Here is a 16,067-nt window from a genome sequence, read left to right on the forward strand (position 1 = left end):
GCGCCTTCCCTCATGGGCCACGGCTGAGCCAAGCCGCCCAAGGGCGGAACGGATGGGACACAGCCTGCCTGGAGGGGCGGCAGGGTGAGGAAGGCTCCCTTCTGCATCGCCCTGACTTGTTCCCTTTAATAATAATGTTGGCATTTGTTAAGCGCTTACTATGTGCAGAGCACTGTTCTAAGCGCTGGGGTAGATACAGGGTCATCAGATTGACCCATGTGAGGCTCACAAGTCTTAATCCCCATTTTCCAGATGAGGGAACTGAGGCCCAGAGAAGTGAAGTGACTCGCCCACAGTCACACAGCAGACAAGTGGCAGAGCAGGGATTCGAACCCATGACCTCTGACTCCCAAGCCCGGGCTCTTGCCACTGAGCCACGCTGCTTCTCTATTCATCCCCTCTCCTACCCTGTCACTGTACATATCTGTCACTTATATTGTGTGCCTCCCCCTCTAGACTGTAAGCTCTCTGTGGGCAGGGAATGTATTTGTTTATTGTTGTACTCAGTTCAACAAGCTCTGCACACAGTAAGCGCTCAGTAAATAGGATTGACTGATTGGCTGTGTGTGTGGTGGGGGACGGCCTGCCTGCCCAGTCAGGGGATAGACTAGGCAACTTCTTAAGGACCTTTCCAGTCTCAGTATTAAGAACAAATCCTTTGAGAGGAAAAACAAAAACCTGAGGTTGGAGCAGCCAAGGCCCAACAATCCAAGATTGGAAAGGAGGGACTAAAGACACCCACGGGTGGACGGACTTGGCCGAGAACCGTGAGGTGTGATGGGGGCGAGGGGCCGGAGGGACCCCCCCCCCCCCCCGGAGAGACCGGCTAATCGACGGAGCCACGTTCGCGTCGGGCTGGAGCAGAAGGCTTCCGTGGGATAAGGCCTGGTTGTGAACACTGTGGTAGGAACCCTGGGGGCGGCGGGGAGAGAGGAGGCGGGACGTGTTTTATAGAAAGCCGCGAACCAGGTTATGGCGTCCGGGGACGCCACAGGAAAACGGGGAGAGCAGGGGCCTCAACGCTGGGAAGCACCGGCCCGAGAGCCCAGGATTCCCATCGGCGCTGCCCGGGCGAAGGGATAGAGCAGCGGCAGGGCGGCGGCCTGGCCTCCACCCTCCCCGCCACGCCCTGCCCACCAACACCACTGCATCCTCTTCGATTTGAAAGCTGACCCTCACGTGACACGCGGAGGGTCTGATCGGGCGCGTTCTCCCTCCGGCCTCACCCAAAACCGCTTTAAAAACACCCCCGGCTTTCTGATGCCCCACTGAAGCCTGGCGCCCTCACCTTGTAATTGATGTACCCGGCCAAGGTCTTGATTTCCAGCATGTTGGTTTCATGGGCCCTGAGCTCATGGATGAGGTTGTAGGCGGCCCGGTAGTTCCTATGGGGAACGGCGGAGAGTTCAAACCAGTCAGAACGCAATAGGAGAGACAATGATTTTGAGGGAAAAGCCGGAGAGGAAGTCGGCAAGCAGCAGCTGACGCCGACCGAGTGCTCCTCTGGTTTAACGTGTAAACAGTTTGTTGATTCTGCATTTCTGATTTTGCTACACTGGGCCTGTTTATTGATAATAGAATAAAAATAGTGCTTTTTTACGCACTGACAAAAAAACCCACAAAACAGCACACTAAAAAAGACAACCCCCCCCCCCCACAGGTTCAGAGGATTTTGATTCAGCAATCACTGCCAAGAAATTGGCGGAAAAGAAGAAGTGAAAACAGAGAGAGAATAAGTGACGATAAAGCCCGAGGAAATGCTAAAGCTACCGCCTTGGAGAATACTAACTGGACGCTTCTCCGTCCACCCCACGGAGGCCAGGGAAACGCCCGGAAACACGGAGGAAGCGGCTGAGTGATCAGGTTGGGGCCCTGGGGAATCTGATTCGATTCCCTGTGAATTTAAAGGCTAGTACTGATCACTCGGACAAAACAAATGCGAGCAACTCGTAAGCCCGTTATGGGAACGGGACAGGTCTGTTAATTCTTCCAAGCGCTTAGTACAATGCTCTGCACATAGTAAGAGCTCCATAAATACCACTGATGGATTTCCCCCCAGCCTGCGATCGACCGGATACCCAAACCGGAGCTTCTGACGCCTAACGCCGCCATCCTTAGCCACTGTGTGACTCCAGATGTTCAAAAGAAACGGGATCCAAACGGACTCAAGTTTGGATCTAAAGGAGAAGCAGCATGGCCTAGTGAATAGAGCACGGCTCCGGGAATGGCAAGGACCTGGGTTCTAATCCCAGCTCTGCCACGTGTCTGTTCTGTGACCTCGGGCAAGTCACTTGGCTTCTCTGGGCCTCAGTTACCTCGTCTGTAAAATGGGGATCAAGACTGTGAGCTCCTTGAGGGACAGGGACCGTGTCCAACCTGATTAACTTGTATTTACTCCAGTGTTTAGTACCGTGCTAAGTGCTTACACATACCATAAAATAAATACTTTGGAATGAGGGGCATTCTAGTGGGGATCAGAACCGCCCTTGCATAAATAATAATAATAATAATGATAATAACGTTGGTATTTGTTAAGAGCTTACTAGGTGCAGAGCTAGGTGCAGAGCACTGTCCTAAGCGCTGGGGTAGATACAGGGTAATCAGGTGGTCCCGCATGAGGCTCACAGTTAATCCCCATTTTCCAGATGAGGGAACTGAGGCCCAGAGAAGTGAAGTGACTCGCCCACAGTCACACAGCTGACAAGTGGCAGAGCTGCGATTTGAACCCATGACCTCTGACTCCAAAGCCCGGGCTCTTTCCACTGAGCCACGCTGCTTCTCAGCGACAGCGATAAGAACCACAGCGATAACGGTAACAGCGATAGCGATAACAACCGCAGGGTCCCGGGGTGAGAGGGCTGCTGGCAAGGCTGGCGGAGGGAGCGTACTTTAGAGCATTCTGGGAATCTTGCTTCAGTTCGCTGAAGAAGGCAATTTTGAACTGATGTCTGACGAATAAGAGCTGAAAAACAAAATCAACACGTCATCCATTCATTCAATCGTATATACCGAGCGCTTACTGTGCGCAGAGCACTGTACTAAGCGCTTGGAATGTACAGTTCGGCAACGGATAGAGACGACCCCTGCCCGACGACGGGCCCACAGTCTAAAAGAGCTAAAGGGTCACGACCGAGCTGTCAGAAACCACACCTCCACAGGTGGTCTGCGAGGAAGGGGGGGGGGTCACAGAACAAGGAGCCCGATATCGGGGAGGGGCCGGGGAAGGTTCGGGTCATTCCTCCACATACAGAGACCCGGGGGTCCGAGCTGAAAAAGTCGAGCCGGAAGTGGAGGGGTTTCAGTCCCCTGGAAGTCGAGAATCGGCCGCCAGAGCCCATCTCACGGCATCTCCCCGGGAGGGTAGGGTGCACGGCGCCTCGCGGAACGCTCCCGGGAGTCAGAAGGACCCGGGTTCTAGTCCCGGCTCCGCCACCTGTCCGCCGTGCGACCCCGGACAAGTCACTTCTCTGTGGCTCGGCAATCTCATCTGTACGATGGGAACTACGACCGGGAGCCCCACGTGGGACACGGACCGTGTCCGACCTGATTACTCTGTATCTCCCCCAGCGTTTAAAACAGCACGTAGTAAACGCCTGACACCGTCAGAAAAATGCTCGTTACCTGGTGGGTGGTTTTGTTCAAGAATTCTTTATGCGACTTCACCCTCCGAATCTCGGTGTAGTAATACGTCTGGGCGTGCTCATAAAAGGCGTTTTCCAATCTGCAGGAGAAACGTGCCCACAGCTCAGGGGATAGGATTCCGATCCCCCGGAGCGTGAAAGCCAACCGGGGCGGTCGGCTAACGGCACCGCTCGGTTGGGGCACGCCCCGAAGCACGTTCCGGAAAGTCGGCCGGGAGGGAGGAGAGGGGCCTCCATCCCGAGGACGCGGGAGCTCGTGCGCGGGGGTGGTAGACCCAGCCCGTCCTGCTCTTCACACGCATTCAGGTACCCGTCCGTAATTTATTTCTATTAATGTCTGTCTCCCCCTCCAGACCGTAAGCCCCTGGCGGGCAGGAGACGCGTCCGCCGGCTCCGCTACATTTTACTCCCCCGACTGCTCAGTACAGTGCTCTACGCGCGCTAAGCGCTCGATCGATACCCCCGATTGATGGAATCGGACTGGGCTACTCCAACGTGCCGGGATCGTGGGCCGAACTTACGTCACCTCCGGGTCTGCTGGGGACCGACGCGGAAGGGCCCGCAAGCCGCCTACCTGGTACTCCAGCCGACGAGGTGGGCGGTGCGAGGTGTGACCGCACCCCCTCCCGGAACGACCCCCCGAGCCGCCTACCTTATAATGTAACCGACGAGGTGATCCGTGTGAGGCAGGACGAACAGCGACTTTCCGGACAGTTCGCAGGCATTGCACAGAGCCGCTGCCCTTTCCGAGGCGATGACGTCTTCCCCTGATGGGAGAGAGGGAGAGAGGGAAAAAAGGAGAGAGGGAAAAAGGGAGAGAGGGAGAGAGAGAAAGAGGGAAAAAGGGAGAGAGGAAGAGTGGGAAAAAGGGAAAGAGGGAGAGAGGGAAATAGGGAAAAAGGGAGAGAGGAAGAGTGGGAAAAAGGGAAAGAGAGAGAGAGAGAAATAGGAAGAGAGGGAGAGAGGGAAAAAGGGAAAGAGGGGAAAAAAGGGAGAGAGGAAGAGTGGGAAAAAGGTAAAGAGAGTGAGAGGGAAAAAGGAAGAGAGAGAGGGAAAAAGGAAGAGAGAGAGGGAAAAAGGGAGAGAGGAAGAGTGAGGGAAAGAGGGAGAGAAGGAAATGACTGTCGGTAACCGGGCAATATGACGCTCGGCCTCTCAGGCACCCCCAGAGACGCGGAACATATTTGGAACAGAGACGGACAGAGAACAAACGGAACGGAGGCACGGGTACATATCTGGGTTGGAAATCCACTGGGCATTCGAGGATTATTCACATTCAAGTCCGTCTCCGCCTCTCGGCTGTAAACTCATTGTGGGCGGGGAACGTGTCTGCAAATTCCGCTGTGTTGTGCTCTCCCAAGTGCTCAGCAATAATGATGATGATAATAACTTTGGTATTGGTTAAGTGTACCATGTACCAGGCACTGTACTAAGCGCTGGTGTGGATAAAAAGCAAATGGGAATTGGACACAGTCCCTGTTCCACGTGGGGCTCACAGTCTGAATCCCCATTTTACAGATGAGGTAACTGAGGCACAGAGAAGTTAAGTGATTGCCCAAAGTCACACAGCTGACAAGTGGCAGAGCTGGGATTACAGCCCATGATCTGACTCGGTGCTCTGTGCACAGTACAGTGCTCTGCACACGGTAAACGGTCAATAAATAAAACTGCAGCGTAGCTCAATGGGAAGAACCCAAGCTCGGGAGTCAGAGGTCATGGGTTCGAATCCCGGCTCTGCCACTTATCAGCTGTGGGACTGTGGGCAAGTCACTTCGCTTCTCTGTGCCTGTTTCCTCATCTGTAAAATGGGGATTCAGACTGTGAGCCCCACGTGGGACAACCTGATCACCTTGTATCCTTCCTAGTGCTTAGAACAGTGCTCGGCACATAGTAAGCGCTTAACAAATAGCGTCATTATTATTAACTGACAGGCTTCCACCTCTGCTGCTTGCATTTGACGTCTGAACCTCAGTTTTCCTTTTACTTCCTCGTTGCTCTATCCTCACAGAGCTTCTTCTCACCCCAGAGCCCGTCCCTTTGCCGACCGCCGGTTGCCACCCGGTCACCGCACCGGAGCTCTCGCCTATCGGCTCTAGCCTCAACCCCACCTACCCCCCCAAGTCCCCTTCCCCGACGCCCCGCACTCCGGAAATCCACCTGGGCCTCAGGCTTTCCGTCGGCTGCCTCCCCTGTACCCTGGAGAAGATGCCTTTTGTTGTCCGTCTCCCCCGTTTAGCCCGTGAGCCCGTCGTTGGGCAGGGATGGTCTCTTCCTGTTGCCGAATTATTCATTCCAAGCGCTTAGTCCAGCGCTCCGCACATAGTAAGCGCTCGAGAAACAAGACTGAATGAACGCATGGAGCCGTCGAGGCCCTTTAGACTGTGAGCTCACTGCGGACAGGGAATGTGTCTGTTATATCGTACTTTCCCAGCCCCTTGGCACAGTGCTCTGGCCACAGTAAGTGCTCAATAAATACGACCGGCTGACGGGGAATCGTTTTCAAACCTCAGACTCGGGCCGGGGTGCAACGGGGCTCAGAGGCGAACGACCGTGGCTTCCCCCAACCGGGAGGAGTAGTCGCTGACGAGGCTCGACGCCCCCAGCTTCGGGGATCCCAAAGCTAGCGCCGGGGACTGGTGCGGGAGCGGCTTTGGGAAGTCGGGCTTGGGCAACGCCCGCGTCGGACCGGCTCGTCTCACCTGGGGGCAGGGGGGTCTTCTTCTGGATCAGAACCACGGCGACTTTGGTGTTTCTTCCTTGCAAACTTTGCCTGCGGTTTTGGGGGGGGGATTGGAGAGAACATTTAGTCTCAAATTCACCTCCTGAGTTTATTCATTCATTGATTCCATAGTTCATTCATTCATTCAATAGTATTTATTGAGCGCTTACTATGTGCAGAGCACTGGACTAAGCGCTTGGGACGAACAAGTCGGCAACAGATAGAGACCGTCCCCGCCGTTCGACGGGCTCACGGTCTAATCGGGGGAGACGGACAGACGAGAACAATGGCGATAAATAGAGTCAAGGGGAAGGACATCTCGTAAAAACCATGGCAACTGAATAGAATCGAGGCGATGTACAATTCATTAACAAAATAAATAGGGTAACGAGAATATATACAGTTGAGCGGACGAGTATTTAGTGAGCCCTTACTATGTGCAGAGCACTGGACTAAGCGCCTGGAATGTACAATTCGGCAACAGAAAGAGACAATCCCTGCCCAATGACGGGCTCCCGGTCTAATCGGGGGAGACGGACGGGCAAAAACAAGACAACATAATCACGATAAATAGAATCAAGGGGATGATCATTAACAAAATAAATAGGGCAATAAAAATATATCCAAAGGAGCACAGTGCTGAGGGGAGGGGAAGGAGCTGAGGGAAAGGGAGCTTAGCTGAGGGAAGGTGAAGGGGGGAAGGAGGGGGGAACAGAAGGCGGCGGGGGAGCAGAGGGAAAAGGGGAAGCTCAGAAGGATTGTAATTGTTACAATCTCCTGCCCACAAGAAGCTTCCCTCTAAAGAAACATCATACTCTCTCAAGCGCTTTGTACAGCGTCCTGCACATAGTAAGAGCTCAATGAATAGGTCTGACTGAATGATTGACGGAGGAGCCACCCCGGTGACTCGGTAAAGGAATCCAGGGCTGGGTGGTCTGAGGGGAACAACCCTCATTCGGGTTTTCCTTTTCGGTTTGCTATTTTTTAAACATCGTATTTGATAAGCGCCGGCTTTGTTCTAAGCCCTGGGGTAGATACAAAGTAATCAGGTCGGACAGTCCGTGTCCTTCATGGGGCTCCACGGTTTTATCCCCCATTTTACAAATAACGTAACTGAGGCACAGAGAAGTGAGGTGACTCCAAGAAGCCTTCCTCTCTTCTCCCACTCCCTCCTGCGTCGCTCCGCTCATTCATCCTCTCTCCCATCCCCACAGCACACCCGATTATCTCGTCTAGTGCTCAGTACGGTGCCTGGCGCGTTATAAGCACTTAACACACACCACAATTATTCCTATTATAATTTATTATATTCATTATTTTATAGATTTATTAACGTAGGGTCACGTCCATCTCCTCCTCTAGACCGCGAGCTCGTTGTGGGCAGGGAATGTGTCTCTTTGTCGCCGTGTCGTTCTCTCCCAAGCGCTCAGTGCAGCGGTCTGCACGCAGTAAGCGCTCGATAAATACGACTGAATGACGGAATGAACTTGCCGGGGGGACCCAGCCGACAAGTGGCGTAGCCAGGTCCTTCTGGCTCCCAGGCCCGGGCTCCACCCGCTGGACCACGCTACCCCTCGGGTCCTTTCAGAGGCCAAACTGGGGCCTGTTTCACCCTACGGAGCCCCCCGCCTGGGGCAGATGAGGCCCGAGAGCCCCTCGCTTCCCACCTCGGGCTGTGGAGACCGAACCCCAGGCCCGTTCCGGGGTCCCCAGATCCCCTCCTCCAGCCTCGTGGCCCCCTGACTCCGACGAGCCCCCGGGGTCCGTCTACTGGCTTGTTGGCGTTTCTCCTCTCTGGCCGGTCTCGTGGGCTCGCCCCCCGCGACCCAGATTGGAAACGTGGGATTCCCTGGCTTGGGGGGCTCTTCCTCTGCACGTTCTTCCTCAGCCGCGTCCGGCGGGTGACTGCCGGCCGGCGGCCGGTCGCGGGCGGGAGCCCCGGGCCCTACCTGACGATCTCCACCCTGGTGGCGCATTCGGACTGCTTTTCTTTCCACTGAGGCTCGTCCCAGTCCAGCTCGTAGAAGACCACCACGAGGGCCGGCACCAGGTTCAGGTGTTTGTTCATCCAGCTGGTCTTCAGGATCCCCTTGGGGATGTACCACTCGTAGGAGGTCCTCTGAGCAGACCGGGGCGGGGGGGGGGGGCAAGGAAAACGTCGTCAACGGACACCCTGACGCCGCCCGGCGAACACGAACATCAAAAGGTGTCTCTTCCCACGGAGGGTGACCCAGATAATAATAATAATAATGGCATTTGTTAAGCACTTACTGTGTGCTAGGCCAAGAGGCCAGTGGCAAGAGCCCGCGCTCGGGAGACAGAGGTCACGGGTTCGAATCCCGGCTCCGCCATTCATTCATTCAATAGTACTGAGCGGTAACTATGTGCAGAGCAGTGTACTAAGCGCTTGGAACGTACGATTCGGCAACAGATAGAGACAATCCCTGTCCAACTGTGTGACTTGGGGCAAGTCACTTAACTTCCCTGGGCCTCATCTGAGGTAAATGGGGATGAAGACTGTGAGCCCCACGTGAGACAGCCTCGTTTCCCTGTATCTATCCCAGTGCTTAGAGCAGTGCCTGGCACATAGTAAGCACTTGAATATTATTATTATTATTATTATTAAGCACTGGGGGGGATACGAGCAAATCGGGTTAGACCCAGCCCTGTCCCACCTGGGGCTCAAACTCTTAATCCCAACTTTCCAGATAAGGTCACTGAGGCCCAGAAGGTATTTGCCCAAGGCCACACAGCAGACAAGTGGCGGAGCCGGGATTAGAACTCACGGTCTTCTGGCTCCCAGGCCCGTGTTCTATCCACTGCTACTTTTCCTTGGAATCAATCGATTTCCAGTATTAATCGAGGAGCAGGGTAGCCTAGTGGAAAGAGCACGGGCCTGGGAGTCAGAGGACGTAGCCCGGTGCAATGTTCAGCCCAGGTGCTGTATTTTTATTTTAATCTCCACAATATTTGATAAGCGCTATGTGTCCAACAGTCTTTCATTCAAATAGCATTTATCGAGCACTTACTATGTGCAGAGCACTGTACTAAGCGCTTGGAACGAACAATTTGGCAACAGAGACCAATCCTGGCCGATGACGGGCTCACACTCTTCTGAGCACCGGGGGAGATACGAGCTAATGAGGTTGGATACAATCTCTGTTCCACTTGGGGCTCACAGTCTGAGTAGGAGGGAAAACACATTTTGAATCCCCATTTTGCAGCAGAGGAAACCGAGGCACAGAAAGGGGAGGTGCCTTGCCCAAGACCAACGCGCAGCAGGCAAGTGGGGGAGCCGGAATTAGGCCAGGGCTCTTTCCACCAGTCCACGCGGCTTCCCCGGTCGTACCCTACCCCCGATCTTGCCCTAAGCCCATCCCCGCATCTGAGGAGGTTGAAACCCCGTTAATTAGACTCCAGCCTCCTCGAGGGCAGGGTCCGTATCTTCTAAATAGCGGACTCTCCCCAGCGCTTAGCCCAGCACTCTGAGCGCAGCAGGCGCTCGCTGACAGCCCTGCTCGATGGGGAATCGGGGAGAGAGGGGGACGCTCAGCGGGGAGGTCTCCAAAGGACGCGTCGGGGGCCCCTCCGGTTATAACCGCCCGGCCGACGGGACCCGGTGACGTTGCGGGCCATGACAGAAGCTGGGCCTCCTCAAGAAAGGGGCGGTGCGGCCCGGTGGAAAGAGCAAGGGGCCGCGAGTCCAGAGACGCCGGCTCGGCTCCCAACTCCAGCAGCGGCCGGCGGCTCCGTGACCTCGAGAAAAATCACTGAACCCCTCCGAGCCCGTCTTCTCGGCCGCAAAACGGGGATGAGATCACGGCCTAGCGGAAATAACAACAGCGCTTACTACGTACCAAGCACTGCCCTAAATGCTGGGGGGATACAAGGTCGTCAGGTTGTCCCCCGGAGGGGGCAACGGTGCTTGGCACATAGTAAGCGCTTAAGAAACACCGTCGTCATTAACAGGCACGCTCCCCGTCCACGACGAGCTAACGGGTGTCCCAGGGAACTCACAGTCTGAAGAGGGAGCACTGACCCCATTTGACAGATGAGGTCCCTGAGGCACCGAGAAGTGAAGTGACCCGCCCAAAGTCACCCAGCTGACAAGTGGCGGAGCCGGGATTAGAACCCACGACCTCTGGCTCCTTCCACTGAGCCACGCCGCTTCTCTCAAAGGGCACAGTCCTGGGAGTCAGAGGACCTGGGTTCTAAGCCCGGCTCTGCCACCTGCCTGCTGCGTGGCCTTGGGCAAATCCCTCGATTTCTCTGTGCCTCGGTGACCTCCTCTGCAAAACGGGGATTCAAAACCAGTGCTCCCTCTTCAGACTGCGAGTTCCCTCTGACACCTGACAGCTCGTGGTGGGCAGGGAATCTATCTGTTGATAATGATGGCATTTGTCCAGCGCTTACCATGCGCCAAGCACTGTTCCAACCACTGGGGTAGATCCAAGGTCATCAGGTTGTCCCACGTGGGGCTCACAGTCTTCATCCCCATTTGACAGATGAGGTCGCTGAGGCGCAGAGACGTGAAATGACCTGCCCAAAGTCACGGAGCTGACGAGTGGCGGAACTGGGATTAGAACCCACGACCTCTGACTCCTAAAGCCCGGGCTCTTTCCACTGAGCCACTCTGTCTGTTGTGCTGTACTCTCCCGTGTGCTCAGTACGGTGCTTTGCACACAGTAAGCACTCGGTAAATACAACTGAATGATCTCGTATATAGCCCGGAGCTTACTTCAGTTCTTGGCACTTAGTGAGTGCTTAACAAATACCACCAATATTATTATTATTATTATTATTATTATTTGGGGGCCCCGCGTGGGAACAGGACCGTAATCGACATCTTAACTTCGCACCGATCCCAGGGCTTAAGTCCACAGCAAGCATTTAAACTGCCAAACATCCTATCATCCTCAATGTGTCCGAGATATTGTACCCACCCAAGGGCTCAGTATAATAACGACGACGATATTTGCTGGGTGCCAAGCACCGTACTAGGCGCCGGGGTAGATACGAGGGCATCGGGTTGTCCCACGTGGGGCTCACAGGCTTCAGCCCCATTTTACAGAGGGGGGAACTGAGGCCCAGAGGTGCCGGGATTAGAACCCACGACCTCTGACTCCCAGACCCGGGCTCTTGCCCCTAGGCCATGCCGCTTCTCTGCCCAGAGCGGAGCACGGCGTCGTTCTCTGCACACGGCAGGTGGTCGATAAATACGCCCGACTGATTATTTAATAAATCCCGGCGCTCACAGCGTGGCTCAGTGGAAAGAGCCCGGGCTTTGGAGTCAGAGGTCATGAGTTCGAATCCCAGCTCTGCCGCTCGTCAGCTGTGTGACTGTGGGCGAGTCACTTCACTTCTCTGGGCCTCAGTTTCCTCACCTGTAAAATGGGGATGAAGACTGTGAGCCCCACGTGGGACGACCCGATTCCCCCCCGTGTCTACCCCAGCGCTTAGAACGGTGCTCTGCACATAGGAAGCGCTTAACAAATGCCAACATATTAAGTTTTAGGGCAGAGAGGAGAATACCTTGGGTCTGCACTTGGGGTACTCGTGGTCGCCGGGGAGCACCTTGAAGGAAATGGGAACGCGGTCGGCGCGCCGGTTAGCACAGAAGGCATCCCAGACTGCCCGGTGGACGGCGTTGTAGATCACGTCCAGGCCCGTCAGGGTGACGAAGGCCATCGGCCGGCAGCATAATTCCACCGGGAAGTCCCACTGGGCGGGGCTCATGGCGGCCGCTTCTCGCACCTGGAACCGGAGAGGGCACCGTTAATAATGTTGGTATTTGTTAAGCGCTCACGATGTGCAGAGCACTGTTCCAAGCGCTGGGGTCATCAGGTTGTCCCACGTGAGGCTCTCGGTTTTCACCCCCATTTTACAGAGGAGGTCACTGAGGCCCGGAGAAGAATAATGTTGGTATCTGTTAAGCGCTCGCTATGTGCAGAGCACTGTTCTAAGCGCTGGGGGAGATCCAGGGTGATCAGATCGTCCCACGTGAGGGTCACAGTTAATCCCCATTTGACAGATGAGGTCGCTGAGGCCCAGAGAAGTGAAGCGACTTGCCCTCAGTCCCGCGGCTGACAAGTGGCAGAGCCGGGATTCGAACCCCCGACCTCCGACTCCCAAGCCCGGGCTCTTGCCACTGAGCCACGCCGCTTCTCATTAACCGCACCCAACCTCGGGGCGCGCCCTCCCCGCCCCGAAGCCCCTTCCGCCTAAGCGGGAGGATTCCCTCCGTTCAGAAACTGACCAAGTACTGAATTCTCCCGGCACCTACCGCGATAGCGATAATACGGGTTGGGCTATCGCTTAAGCGCTTACTACGGGCCAGCCACCGTGCTAAGCGCTGGGGGGGGACCCAAGGAAGAAATCCGGTTGGACGCAGTCCCGGTCCCGCCGGGGCCTCACGGTCTTCATCCCCATTTTACAGATGAGGGGACCGAGGTCCAGAAGTGAAGCGGTCTGCCCCGGGTCACGCAGCCGGACCCGTGGCGGGGCCGGGATCAGAACCCATGACCTGCCGACCGCCAGGCCCGTGCTCCAGCCGCTGCGCCAGGCCGCCTCTCTACAAGTAACCCGAGCCGCTATCGAGGGATCGAGCGGGGAGCAGGAGGAAAAGGAGATCTTCGGTCATTCAAATGTTATTTATTCATTCAGTCGTATCTACTGAGCGCCGACGGTGTGCGGAACACTGGTCTAAGCGCTTGGAATGGACAATTGGGCCACAGACAGAGACCGTCCCTGCCCAACGACGGGCTCGCGGTCTAAACGGGGGAGACGGCAAAGCAGAACAGAACGAGTCTTCAGAGATTCTTGCCGGACCCAAACGTCCAATGGGTTGGCTATACCGTTGTATTGTACTGTTCCGAGCACTCAGTACAGCGCTCTGCACAAAGTACACGCTCAATAAACATGGCTGAATGAATAATAAGAAGAACGTTGGTATTTAAGCGCTTACTATGTGCCGAGCACTGTCCTAAGCGCTGGGGGGAGATCCAGGATCACCAGGTTGTCCCTCGTGAGGCTCCCGCTCTTCATCCCCATTTTACAGATGAGGGAACTGAGGCCCAGAGAAGGGAAGTGACTTGCTCACAGTCTCACAGCTGACACGTGGCAGGGCCGGGATACGTACGACTAATAATAATACTATTAATCAGGGTGGCGGAGGGGCCCCGTCAGTACCGTGCTTTGCACCCAGCAAGCGCTCAATCAATACGATTAATAAGAACAATAATCCTAAGGGTGGTGGAGGGGCCCCGTCAGGACCGGGCTTTGCGCCCAGTGAGTGCTCAGTAAATAAGATTAATAATATCCACACGAATGAGGGTGGTGGAGGGGCCCTGTCAGTGCAGTGCTCTGCGCCCACTAAGTGCTCAATAAATACGATTATTAATAGCGATACTTATCAGGGTGGTGGAGGGGGCCCCGTCAGGACCGTGCTTTGCACCCAGTAAGCTCTCAATCAAATCCGATTAATAATAATCATTAGGTGGAGGAGGGACCCTGTCAGTACAGTGTTTTGCACCCGCTAAGTGCTCAATAAATAAAATAATCCTATCAACAGATATAATAATCTTAAGGGTGGTGGAGGGGCCCGGTCAGTACAGTGTTTTGCACCCGGTAAGCGCTCAATAAATATAATAATCCTAAGGGTGGTGGAGGGGCCGGGTCAGTACAGTGCTCCGCACCCAGTAAGCGCACAATAATACGATCAATAAGAACAATACTAATCAGGGTGGTGGAGGGGCCCTGTCAGCACCTTACCTGGCACCCAGTAAGCGCTCGAAAAATACAATTAACAATAACAATAATGATAAGGTGGTGGAGGGACCCTCTCAGTACAGTGTTTTGCACCCAGTACGCGCTCAATAAATATAATAATTCTAAGGGTGGTGCAGGGGCCCGGTCAGTACAGTGCTCTGCACCCAGTAAGCGCACAATAAATATGATTAATAAGAGCAATACTAATCAGGGTGGTGGAGGGGCCCTGTCAGTACCTAACTTGGCACCCAGTAAACGCTGGATAAATACAATTAATAATAAAAATCAGAAGGTGGTGGAGGGACCCTGTCAGTACAGTGCTCTGCACCCAGTAAGCGCACAATAAATACGATTAATAAGAACAATAACAGCGCCGATAATAGAGAAGCAGCGTGGCTCGGTGGAAAGAGCCCGGGCTGGGGAGTCAGAGGTCGTGGGTTCGAATCCCGGCTCTGCCACTTGTCAGCTGGGGGACTGGGGGCGAGTCACCTCAGAAGCAGCGTGGCTCAGTGGAAAGAGCCCGGGCTTTGGAGTCAGAGGTCACGGGTTCAAATCCCGGCTCGGCCACTTGCCAGCTGTGTGACTGTGGGCAAGTCACTTCACTTCTCTGGGCCTCAGTTCCCTCATCTGTAAAATGGGGATGAAGACTGGGAGCCCCACGTGGGACAACCCGATTCCCCTGTGTCTACCCCAGCGCTTAGAACGGTGCTCGGCACATAGTAAGCGCTTAGCAAATACCAACATTATTATTATTATTACTTCACTTCTCTGGGCCTCAGTGACCTCATCTGCAAAATGGGGACGAAGCCTGGGAGCCTCACGTGGGACAACCTGATCACCTTGTATCCTCCCCAGGTGCTTAGAACGGTGCTCGGCACATAGTAAGCGCTTAACAAATACCGTCATTATGATTAAGGGTGGGGGGGGTGGGGGGGGGGGCGCGCCGGGTCCTCACCTGCCGCCGCCGCTGCCCCGGAAGCGGCCGGCCGGATGGACGGGAAGACGGACGGCGCCCTCCGCCAATGGGCGGCGCCGTGGGGCGGGGAGGGGGCGGGACTTCCGGACCGGAGGGATGGGGAGGGCGCGTCGGGAGGGGGGCGGGTCACGTGGGAGGGGAGGGAGCGTCGGAGGGGGCGGGTCACGTGGGAGGGGGAGAGAGCGCGCGCGAGCCGGGAGGGGGGGGTCACGTGAGAGGGGAGGGATCGGGTCACGTGGGAGGGGAGGGAGCGCGCCGGGGGGGCGGATCACGTGGGAGGGGAGGGAGAGAGGCAGAGAGAGAGCGCGCCGGAGGGGGCGCGTCACGTGGGAGGGGAGAGAGAGCCGGGATGGGGGTAGTCTAATCCCCCGATTGGACCGTAAACCCGTCAAACGGCAGGGACCGTCTCTCTCTGTTGCCGACTTGTCCATTCCAAGCGTTTAGTCCAGTGCTCTGCACGTAGTAAGCGCTCAATAAATACTACTGAATGAATGAATGAATGGGTGGGTCACGTGGGAGGGGAGCGCCGGAGGGGGCGGGTCACCTGAGTGGGGAAGGAGCGCCGGGAGGGGGCGGGTCACGTGAGAGGAGAGAGAGCGCGCGCCGGGAGGGGGCGGGGCACGTGAGAGGAGAGAGATCGCGCGCCGGGAGGGGGCGGGGCACGTGGGAGGGGAGGAATGGCCGGGAGGGGACGGGTCGCGTGGCAGGGGAGAGAGCGCGCGCCGGGAGGAGGCGGGTCACGTGAGAGGGGAGAGAGCGCGCCGGGAGGGGGCGGGTCACGTGGGAGGGGAGAGAGCGCGCCGGGAGGGGGCGGGTCACGTGGGAGGGGAGGGAGCGCGCGCCGGGAGGGGGCGGGTCACGTGAGAGGGGAGAGAGCGCGCCGGGAGGGGGCGGGTCACGTGGGAGGGGAGAGAGCGCGCCGGGAGGGGGCGGGTCACGTGGGAGGGGAGAGAGCGCGCCGGGA

The 16,067-nt window shown here is 56.1% G+C and overlaps 1 protein-coding gene across 1 annotated transcript in view; it reads right to left on the reverse strand.

The window, feature by feature from the left end:
* The window catches only part of TRAPPC11 (trafficking protein particle complex subunit 11), a 41,989-nt gene extending 26,883 nt beyond the window's left edge, over window positions 1-15,106 (reverse strand). The window contains exons 1-8 of the mRNA XM_029076830.2: window positions 15,083-15,106; window positions 11,893-12,114; window positions 8,310-8,479; window positions 6,341-6,411; window positions 4,294-4,408; window positions 3,622-3,721; window positions 2,889-2,962; window positions 1,289-1,385 (exon numbers count right to left, since the gene is read on the reverse strand). Of these exons, the coding sequence (XP_028932663.1) occupies window positions 1,289-1,385; window positions 2,889-2,962; window positions 3,622-3,721; window positions 4,294-4,408; window positions 6,341-6,411; window positions 8,310-8,479; window positions 11,893-12,096 (831 nt within the window). The 5' untranslated portion in view covers window positions 12,097-12,114; window positions 15,083-15,106. The remainder of the gene's footprint in view (window positions 1-1,288; window positions 1,386-2,888; window positions 2,963-3,621; window positions 3,722-4,293; window positions 4,409-6,340; window positions 6,412-8,309; window positions 8,480-11,892; window positions 12,115-15,082) is intronic.
* Between the last annotated feature and the right edge of the window lie 961 nt (window positions 15,107-16,067).

The sequence above is a fragment of the Ornithorhynchus anatinus genome, chromosome 12, assembly GCF_004115215.2.
Source record: "Ornithorhynchus anatinus isolate Pmale09 chromosome 12, mOrnAna1.pri.v4, whole genome shotgun sequence".
In the NCBI taxonomy this organism is placed as follows: Eukaryota; Metazoa; Chordata; class Mammalia; order Monotremata; family Ornithorhynchidae; genus Ornithorhynchus; species Ornithorhynchus anatinus.